This window comes from Hyperoodon ampullatus (assembly GCF_949752795.1).
Source record: "Hyperoodon ampullatus genome assembly, chromosome: 2".
In the NCBI taxonomy this organism is placed as follows: Eukaryota; Metazoa; Chordata; class Mammalia; order Artiodactyla; family Ziphiidae; genus Hyperoodon; species Hyperoodon ampullatus.
Window position 1 is genome coordinate 197,502,471 of NC_136915.1, and position 12,194 is coordinate 197,514,664.

Genomic DNA, 12,194 nt, shown 5'->3' on the forward strand with positions numbered 1-12,194 from the left:
AACTACTGTAACCTGGTACATTAGGGAACAAGTGTCCCCAGACTCTCAGCTGCTCTTTTTAGGAATGGTGAGATTCCCTCGTGATTGAATTAGCTGTGTCTTGTGCAAACTGGAGGAGACCCCTGAGTAAGGATGAGGACTTCAGAAGCGATCGTGATTTCATGAAAAGCGGCCTGTGTTGGGGGCAGGAGCGCATGATCACCCAGACCTTTGGCACCGACGATGGGACTGGATCCCCTCCTCGAGCTGGGATCTTGTGTCTGGGCTTAAGCATGAGTGTCTCGTGTGTGCCCAGAGGGAAGATTTCCTGATTGGCCTCCTCCTTTGGGCACTCCCTGTGCCCGGACCAAGTTCTGGCATGAAGCCACTTAAGCCCCTTTACCCATCCTATTGCTTCTCACTCCCTATCTGAAATCGCGATCCCAGTCCACCCCTGAGTCTCCTAAGTGCTGGACACAGGCCCAGAGGCCAGTCTGCATTGTGCCCTCTGCCAGGGGACCTTCTAGTGAACTTGCACTCACTGCCCCTGCCCCTGCCCCCGTCCCCCCCCCCACCCCGGTTTGAACCCTTCCCTATTTATACTGCTTCCTACTCCAGGAAGCCTCTGAGATTTCCTCCACCTATTCTCCCACCTGCCAGCACGACCTCTTACTGCTATGCTCATATGTATTGGGGACCTCCTAAGTAAGTGCCAGACCCTGGGGTTACAGCATCGGTGAGACAGCCAGGAGCTCTCTTCTCCGGGGTTGGGAGTCTCCCCCTCGTCATTCCTGTAATCAGTATACGCCCACCTCCGTCTGTCTGCCTGCAGTGAATGTGGTGATGTGCTTGACATTGCTGTTTCCCATGAAAATGAGTATTATTTTCCCAGGTCTTGTACTGTTACCTTCCATATCCTGCCAGACACTGAGTTCCCTGAGGGCAGAATCGCCATCTTTCCCTGTTTCTCCAATGCCCAGCCAAGGGTCCACGTTTCTTACCAAACACCCCTCTGCCTGAGAAGTCTGTGCTCAGTACTGTGGTCAGTGCATCCTCTCTGCCGTGACACCTGGACTTGCAGACTTTATAGTGTCTCAGTCCAGGCCTGGGATGATGGAAGACAGAGTCCTGGGGACAGGACCCAGGAGCCATGCAGGGAGCAGGCCCGGAGCACAGCCCTCAGGCATCCAAATCCACGTTACCAACACAGGGGCAGCATCTGCTCCACCAAGGTGCTGACACAGCTCCATCCCTGAGAGCGTGGGTGCTGGTGGGGGAGACGGACACAGCCACAAATGCCTCTCACGCCAGGCAGGCTGTGATGAGCGCTAGCAGAGTGCATGAAGCAGGAGACTCCAATTCTAGGGTGAAGGGGGGCCTGGGGCTAGAGAGATGGAGGTTGGGGATGAGGTGGGCAGGTATCCGATGGCTAGTGCTTTCTGGCAAAGAGTTCCAGGGCTGGGCCTTCCCCAGTGTGTGGCTCCGCCGGGGCCCACTCCTGCCTTTCTTCTGTCCCTCACTTTCTTGCCAGAGGACCGTTTTGCTTAGGCAACTTGGCCCTGACCTGGGAGGCCGTGGAGAATGGGCAGTGTCGCCCTCTACTGAGGGACAGCCCCTTGCAAACGGCTGCCTGCTCCGTCAGCCTCTAGCCTCCAGTCCCCGCTCCACCCCATCTCTCTTCCCTGGGCCCGGGGGGCAGGGAAGGGAGAAGGGCTACAGGACAATGTCTCCTTTAAGTGCTCCGCAGGCTCCACTGTAGATCTGGCAGGCAAGGGGCCAGTGCTCGGCTTCCTCCTGATGCCCTGGGTTTGACAAAGCGCTTTGCAGGTCCAAAGTCCCTTTAGCTCTGAAGCTGGTACTGTAACCACCGTGAGAGAAGACAGAGGGGGTGTGTGTGCAGTGACTTTGACAAGGTCATACAGTCCACCGGGAACCCAGTCTCCGGATCCCGAGAGTCAGGCCTTGCCTCCAGCGCCCTGAGGCCCCTGCCCAGTCAACCCTGGGCCCCGTCTTTCCAAGCCACCCTCGTCCACCCCCTGCCCCCGTCCTCCGGAGGCATCCTGCACTTCGGGAGGGCAGCCTGGAGCCTCAGAGACTGAAGGCAAGTGGGGGGCCGGGAGTTTCCCGGGCGACCTGGATATTGTCTCTCCACGTCCGCCGCATCTCCCCCCAGGCCCCACGAGCCCACTCTCCCTCCGCGTCCCGAGCCGCCCAGTCTCAGCCCCTTTTACCCGCACTCCCACACCAGCTCAACGGAACCTTTCCACCGCCCCCCCCACCTCCGGGCGCGGCAGGGGGCAACCCGTGCCCCGGAACCTGCCCGCCTCGGCGGGGAAAGCGAGAAGACCGGGTCGAATCCTTCATCTCCCCCTACCCTCTACTCATCCGCCCCTGGCTCTCGGCTGCAGATACCACCCCCTCTCGAGCCAGAAATAGACTCTCTCCCCCACCTCCCGGCGCTCGCGCACACCCCTCCCCCCCACTCCCGGCGCTCGCGCACACCCCTCCCCCCCACCTCCCGGCGCTCGCGCACACCCCTCCCCTTCTCCTTCGGCTCCTCCGCCTCCCCCCTCCTTCCTGCGCTCCGAGCCGCAGCCCGCAGCCTCCGCTCCCGCTGGCGGGCGGCGCGCGACCCACGGGACCCACCGGCCGGCGGGCGGGGGACCGGGTCCCGGCGCCGGGCAGCTCCGAGCGCCGGGCAGCTGCGGGGCTTGCGTTCTTCTTTGATTGATTTTAAGATTTTGATTTGTATTTTCCCCGCCCCGCCCCTTTTCCTCCGACCCCGCCCCATCGCTCCACGGCTTCCCCGCTCCTTCCCTTTCCCCGGCTTCCTTCTTCGCGTTTCTTTCCCCTGCGCCTCGGCTCGCCTCCTCCCCGCTCCCTCGCTCCCTCCTCCTTCCTCTCCCCTTCCTCCTCGGTTTCTTCCGTCCTTTCTCTCCCCTCCCCTCCCTCCCCCGCCTCCTCCTCCCTGCGCGCTCCCCCCCCCACCCCGCCCCCGGTGCCTGCAGACGCGCGGATCGTCCATGCGCTCCTTGCGGGCAGAATGCTGGGCGGCAGCGTCAAGAGCGTGCAGCCCGAGGTGGAGCAGAGCGGCGGCGGCGGCGACGAGGGCGCGGACGAGCCTCGGGGCGCGGGCAGGAAGGCGGCGGCGGACGGCAGAGGCATGCTGCCCAAGCGCGCCAAGGCGCCGGGCGGCGGCGGCATGGCCAAGGCCAGCGCGGCGGAGCTCAAGGTCTTCAAGTCCGGCAGCGTGGACGGCCGAGTCCCCGGCGGGCCGCCCGCCTCCAACCTGCGCAAGCAGAAGTCGCTTACCAACCTCTCGTTCCTCACGGACTCTGAGAAGAAGATGCAGCTATACGAGCCCGAGTGGAGCGACGACATGGCCAAGGCGCCCAAGGGCTTAGGCAAGGCGGGCCCCAAAGGCCGCGAGGCTCCGCTGATGTCCAAGACGCTGTCCAAGTCCGAGCACTCGCTCTTCCAGGCCAAGGGCGGCCCGGCGGGCGGCGCCAAGACCCCCCTGGCCCCGCTCGCCCCCAGCTTGGGGAAGCCGAGCCGGATCCCGCGCGGCCCCTACGCCGAGGTCAAGCCGCTCAGCAAGGCTCCCGAGGCGGCCGTGAGCGACGACGGCAAGTCGGACGACGAGCTGCTCTCCAGCAAAGCCAAGGCGCAGAAGGGCTCCGGGCCCGCGCCCCCCGCCAAGGGCCAGGAGGAGCGCGCCTTCCTCAAGGTGGACCCCGAGCTCGTGGTGACCGTGCTGGGAGACCTGGAGCAGCTGCTCTTCAGCCAAGTGCTGGGTGAGTCCTGCCTTCCCGCCCCACCCCGGCCTTTCCCCTCGTCCGCTGCCAGGGAAGGTGTGGGGACAGCGGCGGGGCTCTCTAGACCCCGGCTCGGGCTATGCGGGGACACTGCGCCCAGATGTACAGGGCTGGCCCATCCCCAGGTGCATATGGCTGAAGTGCGCCTTGGGAGAGATGTCCCCAGGCTGGGGCTCTGCTCTGGCCTGCCGGAGGTGAGGCTGGACAATGGGGTGGGGGGCTTAGCTCTTCAGAAATAGAGCCCATCAGCTTCCTGGGATCTTAAAGTCTAGAATCTTAATACGGCAAAACCTGGGGGGCTGGTGGTGACCTCTGCCGTGTGTGCTCTGTGCTGGGCAATTGCCGGGGAGCGGCCGGCGGGAGCCGACCTAGAGCACGGATGTGGGGAAAGCAGCTGTGAGGGCTGTTTGGCCGCGGAGCACAGCTGAGGCTCCGCGTCCTCTGTGGATCCCCGGTGGGAGCACGAGTCGGATTTCCCGGGTATGGGCTCCGGCAAGGAGACACGACAGGGGCCTGGGGGCAGGCGGGCAGCCAGCTGCCCGCATCTGGACGCGTGTCCTGTACCTCGGCCCCGGCCCCAGGCCTCGGCGAAACCCCTACCCCACCCCCCACCCCCAGGTTTTTAGGGCGTGTGGAAGGGTCTGGGCTTTCGCGCGGAGACTCCTGGTTGACTGGGAAGCCTTTGCCATTTGGCTAATGGAAGCCGAGCGGGCGGGAAGGGAGGAACAAAGCTCGCTCGGGCGGAGGAAGCGCAGAGAGCTGCCCCATTGTTCTCCGAGCCTGAAGAGCCTAAGCAAAAAACCCGGAGCGGGCCCGGAACTGCGCTTGCTTTCCCCGGGGACCCTGTGCCCTGAGAGGGAGGGACCCGGGATGCGCGGGACGCAAGGCCGCTGCGCCTCGGGAGCCGGCGCGGGCCGTGCCGGGGCCACGAGAGGACAGCGGCGAGGCCCGGAGCCGGGCGGCCGCCGTGGCTCCGCGGACTTGTTGCGGTGGCGGGGATGTGGGTCCTCCGGCGCCGAGGGACCCGAGCTTCCCGGGTACCAGGCGGGCTGCCAGCCCCGCTGGGGGCTGGGAAGGGGCGTGTCCGTGCGCGTGTGAGGGGCGGGACCGACGCGGGCTGCGGTCCGAGTGACGGGCAGGACGAGGTGGGGCGCGTGGGAATGGGGGGTGAGGTGCTCGCCTGGCGGCCTGGAGAAGGCAGCGCTGGGAAGACGGGTTCGACCTACCGCGACCTTCCCGGGACCCCCAGGCCCCGTGTGGGCCAGGACGAGGGACCCCCGAGCAGGGCAGGGATTTGGAGCTTTGGATTCAGAGGCTCACAGAGGAGGCCGCATATGGGCTCTGCAGGGGCAATCGGGGGGCTGGACAAGGGCAAAGAGGGGGGGCGCAGCGACCTGAAGGCCCGGCCTCCGCAGGCAGGGACCCGTGGGGATGAGGGTGGGGGCAGAAGCCGAGGGGCAGCCTCCCCTCCCCCTCCCCCTCCCCCACCCTCCCCCCTCCCCCCCTGTGCCGAGTGCTGCCTCCAAGGAGCTTACAGTCTAACGGGGTGAAACAGACAGTAAAGGAGAAAAGAAAGAAAGTAATTGCAGGCACCAAGGAAGGCTTTGGAGAAAATGGGGGCGGGGCCTGCTTAGGCCCCTCTAAGGAGGTGGTACTGAGCTGTGACTGAGGCCAGGGGAGGTGCAGGGGCAGGCGGGGAGAACACTCCCTGCAGGGCTGAGAGGGGGTGGGGTGGGATAGGGGAGAGGAAGGCGGGGGCTGTCCCTGGGGGCAGCGGAGGGAGTGTCAGCGACACAGAAGAGCAGAGGGCACAGCCCCCTTTCAAGGTCAGGGCTTCCCCAGTCCTGCAGTCTCTGCACTGCCCCAGGACCTAGCTGCCTGGCTGAAGCCCTCTTAGTTGCATCTCAAGAGGCAGGGACCACAGAAACCTCGGCAGATAGTCGTAGAGCTGGTGGGCGGGGGGAGAGGCTTTGCGGTAACGCCCACTCAGCACTTGTCATGTCTCAAAGCGCTCCTGGGAGTGAGGGGAGAACACGCCCCATTTCCCAGGCGGTCCGGAAATGCAGGGTCAGAGCCTCGAGGGGCTTGGAGTCTTCCCTGAGCCAATGATGGGAAGGCAGATTCTGCACGGCTGTCCTGATTGCTAAGTGATTGCTAAGTCGCAGCTCTGTGTAGGGGACCTGATTGAGGGAGGGGAGTCAGCGGGCAAAGAGGGACCTGACCGAGCTGGTGTGTGCTGGGCATGGGTCACCAGACCGGCCCTGATGACCCCACGGCGGAGCTGTTGCGGGGAGAGGCGTGGAAAGTCTGGTGAACGTGCTGGACTGACCCCAGGCGGGGCTGGCCCCAGGAGGGCAGTGCGGGGGCCTTGAAGGGTGGAGCAGGGAGGGCAGGGGAGGAGGAGGGAGAAGGTGACGGCCAGGGAGAGCCCCTCTCCTGTGTGGAGTCGGGGAACAGGAGAACCCATGAAGGTGTCCGGGTCGTCGGGACCCTCCCTGGAGAGCAGGGTGGCCCCTGGGGAGACGAGTGGACGCCTCTGCCTCCGGATGATGGTGAAGGACGCAGGATCTACACCCGTGAGGCTCCAAGTCAGGACACGCTTACTCCCTGGGACCATCTCAGACCCCGGAAGCTGCCCAGCCCCGGTTGCTGGAGGGAGAGGGCGTGAGGCAGCCCCGAATAAGTGCCTTTCTGGAATGAAAGGGAATGAAAGCTGATCACCGCTTGCCAGAAATCAGCTGGGGCCCAGATGGTCCAGGCAGGCGCCTTGCCCTTCCCTCGCTGTGGAAGCTGCCAAAGAACTAGGGTCCCACTGGGAAACCCTAGAAACTTGGAAGACTGAGGGGTGAGCGTCCAGGGAAGGGGGCCTGTCTCAGGGATCATATGGCCTCGGACCCTGGTAGACAGTCCATGTCAGGCAGTTCGGCTCCAGAGCGAAGGTCACCGGCCCCTGGCCTGGGTCTGGGGCAGGCAGGAGGCTGCAGTCCTGAGTTCCCTGTGCAGAAGTCCTAAGCTCTCTGACCTCCTCTGGGACTCACGTTCCCCATTTGTGAATGGCAGAGCTGCTCCATGGCTCTCTCCTACCTGTCGGCATTAGGGAGGGGTGCAGAGAGAGGTGGTCGGACCTTGACAGGGCCCCAGGTGCCTAAGAGAGCCTGTCTCAACTCAGAGCAGTTACATACACAATGCCGTCCTGACCACACTCCTCCACCTCCTCAGACCTGGGTCCGAGGACCTCCAAGTGGTCTGGTGACCCCACGCACACTGCACCCCCTTTTCAGCCCTCCAGGCAAGGGGACCAGGTCAGGTGCAAAGGAGCCCAGGCGGCTGGAGCGGCCTGGTCCCACTTCCTCAGAAAGTGTCTGGACCCATGTGAGGGGTTGCCGTGACAACGGTTAGGCCCTCAGAGGCGCAGGCCAAACAGAGCAGGGGAAGGAAGTCAGGAAATTATCCGTTTCTAAGCCAGTGGGTTGTTGTGGGTTTTTTTGTGGGGGGGTGGGAATTTACTCTAGAGATTACATTCTGGGATGCTGTGAATAGGGGGAGGGAAGAAATGGCTTCTCAGATGGTTTTCTTCCTTGTTATTCAGTGCACTGGGGGGTCGGTGGGTGGAGGATTCCTGGGAGTCCTCCAAGATCCAATGCCCGAGCAGCCAGGCCACGTGTGCAAGCTCACCCACACTCTCGTGCCCAAGGCTCCACACGCAGGGCCGTTCCTGGTGCCTTCCCAGTGGTTCCCCAGAGGCCTTCCCGGGCTTGTAGAGCCACAGGTGAAGGAAGGCAAGGCCTGCAGGTGAGTGCATGCCTAGCGGAGGGGCAGCTGGCACAGACCCTTCCCGCTGCAAGGCCTCTGCCTCCTCAAGGGTAGCGCTGGGGAGGACGTTTCTTTTCTCCCCGGGTCCAGGGCTAGGCTTCGGGTTCCACCGGGGCCCGTGGGGTCCTGCTCTTACCCTCTGGGCCTTGCCCTGCTCAGGCTGCTGCAGCCAAAGCCGTCTTCCTCCCCCTCCCCGGGCAGCCACTGGCCCTGTGGATGGGGGACAGGAAGGCCTTGGGGTAGCTCCTGTGTTCTGGGGACAAGGACACGTGGAGGGGAAGTGCCCAGGGCTTCTCTCAAGGGAGATGCCCTCGGTGGTCAGCAGAGGCTCCACCCTCAGGCCCCAGGCCCTCCTGGATGGGGGTTGAAGGCGGAACAGCGCAAAGTCTCCTGGAATCTTGGGCTGCTTGCTGACCGTTACCTCTCGTCCCACCCCCTGACATCTCCTGCGGGCACAACCACCCATCCCCGTGGCCCGTCCCCACCCAGCTGCCAACACCAGAGGCTTTGTCTTCTGCAGACCTCCAGCCTCGCCCTGCTCTGGGCCGCCCCTCCACACCCGTGCCCACAGCCCACAGCCTCTGACCTCGAGGGCTGGGGGTGCAGGCTGCTCCACGGGGCTCCAGGGAGAGTGGGTCCTGCGCTGACCCAGCTGAGCAGAGCCCCCAGGCCCATCCCTGCTGCTCTGCGGCGCCTTCTTGTACAGCCGGAGAGAACCCTCTCCGTGCAGAGCCCCCGCCTCCCCCCCTGGGATTCACAGAACACACAATGGAAATTGTCTGGTTGAGCCACCCACCTGAAGCAGAAATTACTCCCTCCTAGCGTCGTAGGCAAGTGGGTGTTCTGTTTACACACTCCCGGTGACAGAGAGCTCACTACCTCATTTTCCTGGAAAGCCCTCGTTATTAGAAAGCCCGCTGAGCAGAGTTTCTGTCTCCTGAGAGTTTCCACCTGTGGGCGCAGACCTGCTCTCCGGATCCTCTCGGGTCAGGCTGGCCTCCCTCTCAGATGCCTGACTGCATTCCCTCGCATCTTTCCTCCCTTCGCCCCCTGTTCCTCTTTCTCCCGTCTGTCTTTTCTTTTGCAGTAAGACTTGGTAGGAGGAGGGGCCGAGCTGTTCCCCTGATTCCTGGGCCCCGTAGAGTCCAGCCCCCAGCTGGACCCCCCATCCCCCATAAGGTCTGCCCCCCAGCACCTGGCTGACCTGGGCTCCCTCCCACAGTGTCTCCCTCCCACAGTGTCTCCCTCGGCCTGGAGGCCTGTGCCGGCCTGCCAGACAAGGGGAAGTGGATGCCACATGCTTCTCATTTGTGTTGGCTGACCTCCTCCCACAGCCTGTTTGCATTACCCAGCTGCGTCTGATGTCCCCGGGGCCCGCAGCCTCCCTCTCTTGCCCAGGAAGGCCGGGGGGCCGGGCGCAGCTCACTGGCCCTGTGTGGGCAGGCTGCGCTCCTGCGTGGAAGCCTTGGAAGGCTGCGTCAGCCCTCAGAGCGGGCACCGCCCCCTGCAACTTCCCCTACTGTGGCTCCTGGGGACCCGGCCCCTGCAGGGAGAGAAAACCAGAGCCCCCTGGGTCCAAGGCTTCCTTCTGACCAGCAGGCATCAGGGCTCAGACCGGGAAGATACCCCGGGAGCGGTGTCTGTCTCCCGGAGCTGTGCCCAGGGCGTGTCCGGCGTGGTCGCAGCCGCGTGCCCGGAAGGGTGGATCGGCACCTGGGTCTCTGGCAGAAGAAGGGGCAGGTTGCAGGGGTGCGGCCGGTGGGGGGAGCGAGCAGGTGCGGGGTCCCCACTGGCACTGAGGCGGGAGAGCACGGGCACCACCTTGGGCACGTTACAGGTTCACCCCAAGGGCTCGGGCTCCAGCAGCGTCCAGGCTCTCGCCGCGGGCACTGCCTGTTTACCACGCGGCTCTTCTCCAGCTCAGCTCTGGCCAGAGCTTGGCCGGTGGCCAGTGCGGGCCTTGGCCTGAGCCCTCGTCAGGTCTATTTTCGACATCCCGATGATATGTTTCAGGGCCTCTGCAGCGGGAGGTTCCTGCACCGTCTTCTAATTTCCGAGCAGCAGCACTGGCTCTGGACCGACTTCCCAGAGCGCTTGCTCACGTGCGTCGGGCATGCGAAGCCAGGGTGTGGGCCCTGTGTGCCCAGGCTGCTCCCTGAGGAAGCTGGCTCATCTGGAAGGGTGTCCAGTTGGGGTGCTGCCATTGGGAGTGATCTGGTGAAAAGCGCTGGAGTTTTCTTGGAGAGCCAGGCCATCAGCCGTGACCTTGGGCTGCGTAGGGAGGTAGTGAAGGTTGAGAGTGCAAGACAGGCAAGTGTGTGGGGAGACCTGCGCGTAAACCTTCACGTCCAGACGTAAACCCCCGGGACGCAGATGGGGCTGGGAGTCAGGGTGTGCACGAGGGTGCACAGGGGCTGGGTGTGTCACGTGGAGCGGTGCACAGAAACACTTGCACACTCGGCCCCTAGCAGCTACGCACAGACCGAAGGGGTGTGTGTGTGTCCGTGTGTGTGCGTGTGTGCACGCACACAACTGCCCAGGCGTGAAAGGTTCTGAACCACGACCAGGCTGGAACAACTTCCCCCAAAGAGACCCCCCCAGGCAGAGACCGCAGGCGTTGGGGCTCCCTGCCTGGCTCCTGTCCCAGAAAAGAACCTTGAGGAGGACACAGGCTCCCTCTGCCCTTGGTGACCGCTGAGCAGGCCTTCCCTTTTGGGGCGCAGGCAGCCACCCGGGAGGCCTGGCTTCTCTGTGCAGAACCCTCAGCTGCCATAGGCCACGGGCTCCAGCACACCCAGGCTGCGGAGTTGCCTCCCCAGGGCTCTGGGACCTGATGCTCCACGGGAGGAAAACAGGCCCAGAGAAAGTGATGACCTATCGATAACCAGCACCCACAGACCATGCGGGGCATGAGATTCTTGTCCCTTAGGTTTAATGAGTCGCCTACAGCCCACAGTGATCCTGTGACCCCGCGCTTACAACCGAGCTACAGAGACACTGGTCGGTGGGTTGGCCGCCCGAGCCAGGAGAGCAGGTGGGCCGCAGGGCCAGGACTTGACCTTGACCCCTGTGATGTCAGCTTCCAGGAGCCTCAAGACCCCTTCCCCCCCAGTGTTGAGTTCAATTCCATTTAATTCAGGCTTGCTGTCAAGCAGTCGCTGTGGACAAAGCACAAGCTCCTGGGGTCGCGGCTTCGGGCCCCGCTCGTCAGCTGCTGGCCTGCTGGGTGAGGAGATAAGGGTTCCTGCTCATCCCGTGCAGGGCAGACGCTACGGAAAAGTTGGGAAGGGGTTCGGGGGAGAGCAGGGTGGCCTGGAGCCGGTCGGCGTGTGGGGTGAGTGCGGTGCAGTGGGCAGGAGGGGACGCTGTGGACAAGTGACCTGCGCTTCGAAATGCAGGTTGGGATCCCGGCAGCAGAGATGGGAGGGACTGGAAACGGAAGAAGGAGGTAAACGGGGGGCTTCCTCGTGGGTACCGTGCAGCTGCGGGAGAGGTGGGGAAGGAGATGGACGAGCAGCTCGGGGGCGGCCCTGACGTGACCGTGACTGGCCCCAGGGGTTGCACTAGGCTCTGGGCAGACCTTTGGCGGGGAGCTGTCAGGGCTTGCCCCCAAAGGCCCCCGAAAGAGTCCCCGTTCTGGAATCGGTCCTGGGAGAGAGTTTCTGAGCGAGCACACCGGCTGGCCCAGGGCCTCGCAAGTTCCACATCTGTTCGCTGGAGCGAACGTGGCCCTGGCTGCCCCTGCAGTGTCCACATGGGAGGGATGAGAGGAGGACGCCTCTGCGCCCAGAAAGTTTGTCTTTGATGAGCAGCAGCTCTGATGAGGCCTGAGGGGTCAGTACTTTCCTGCCCCAGCCCCCGGGAGAGCCTAGACACATAGCCCACCGCAGAGCTGCATCAGACCATACGTGGCGGCAGCAGCGTGTAAACCAGCGTGAGGACTGACAGAGCATTCCAATGACGTACAACTCGGCTGGCGTGAAAAGGGAGCCGTGTGTAGGGCGGGCACTGCGTTTCGGCTCCAGGGTACTTGCTGCATCCAGGAAGCCTTCCTGAAGGAGTTAGGAGTTGGGAGCTGCTTAAAGGGATCGGAAACACTTGGCCTAAGGGGTGAAGGCATTCCAGCCGCTCAGTTTTCCTTGGAGGGGGTGGGAGGACTGGACTGGAGCTCGCCGGCTGGGAGCCCCAGGAGCAGCCGGTCCTCGAGGGCCTTCCCGGGTAGGAGGGCTCGAGGTGGTGCCCCAGGGGAGGGTCGGGAGCCTTGTACCCAGTGCAAATCCTCCTCCTCCTTTGTTCTTTGGACCAGTTTCCGTGCCCTGGGCATTGCCATGGGGTCCCACTGTCCCGGGAGCTGGGGTGTTTGGCTTTGTCCTGGAGTCGGGTGCCCCCAGGCGTCCAGGAGCTCAGGGCTGCTGGAGGACGCTGGCGTGTCGCAATGGCTCAGGGTTTCCACGGACGGGGATGAGGCGTCGAGAGGTGCCGGGGCGTTCACCGCCTGGCCTCCCTTCATCCGGCCCCGCGGGGAGGGCGTTACAGCAGCGAAGGCCGTGGTGCCCCCTGGGTGGGTGGGCAGGCAGTGCTACTGCT

At 64.0% G+C, this 12,194-nt stretch overlaps 1 protein-coding gene across 3 annotated transcripts in view; it reads left to right on the plus strand.

The window, feature by feature from the left end:
• The window catches only part of NAV1 (neuron navigator 1), a gene marked incomplete at its 5' end in the record, with an annotated part of 148,322 nt that overhangs the window by 18,231 nt on the left and 117,897 nt on the right, over nt 1-12,194 (plus strand). For all 3 annotated transcript variants that reach the window (XM_079696769.1, XM_079696771.1, XM_079696770.1), the window contains one exon: nt 2,988-3,773. In XM_079696769.1, coding sequence (XP_079552895.1) covers nt 2,988-3,773 — 786 coding nt within the window. The remainder of the gene's footprint in view (nt 1-2,987; nt 3,774-12,194) is intronic.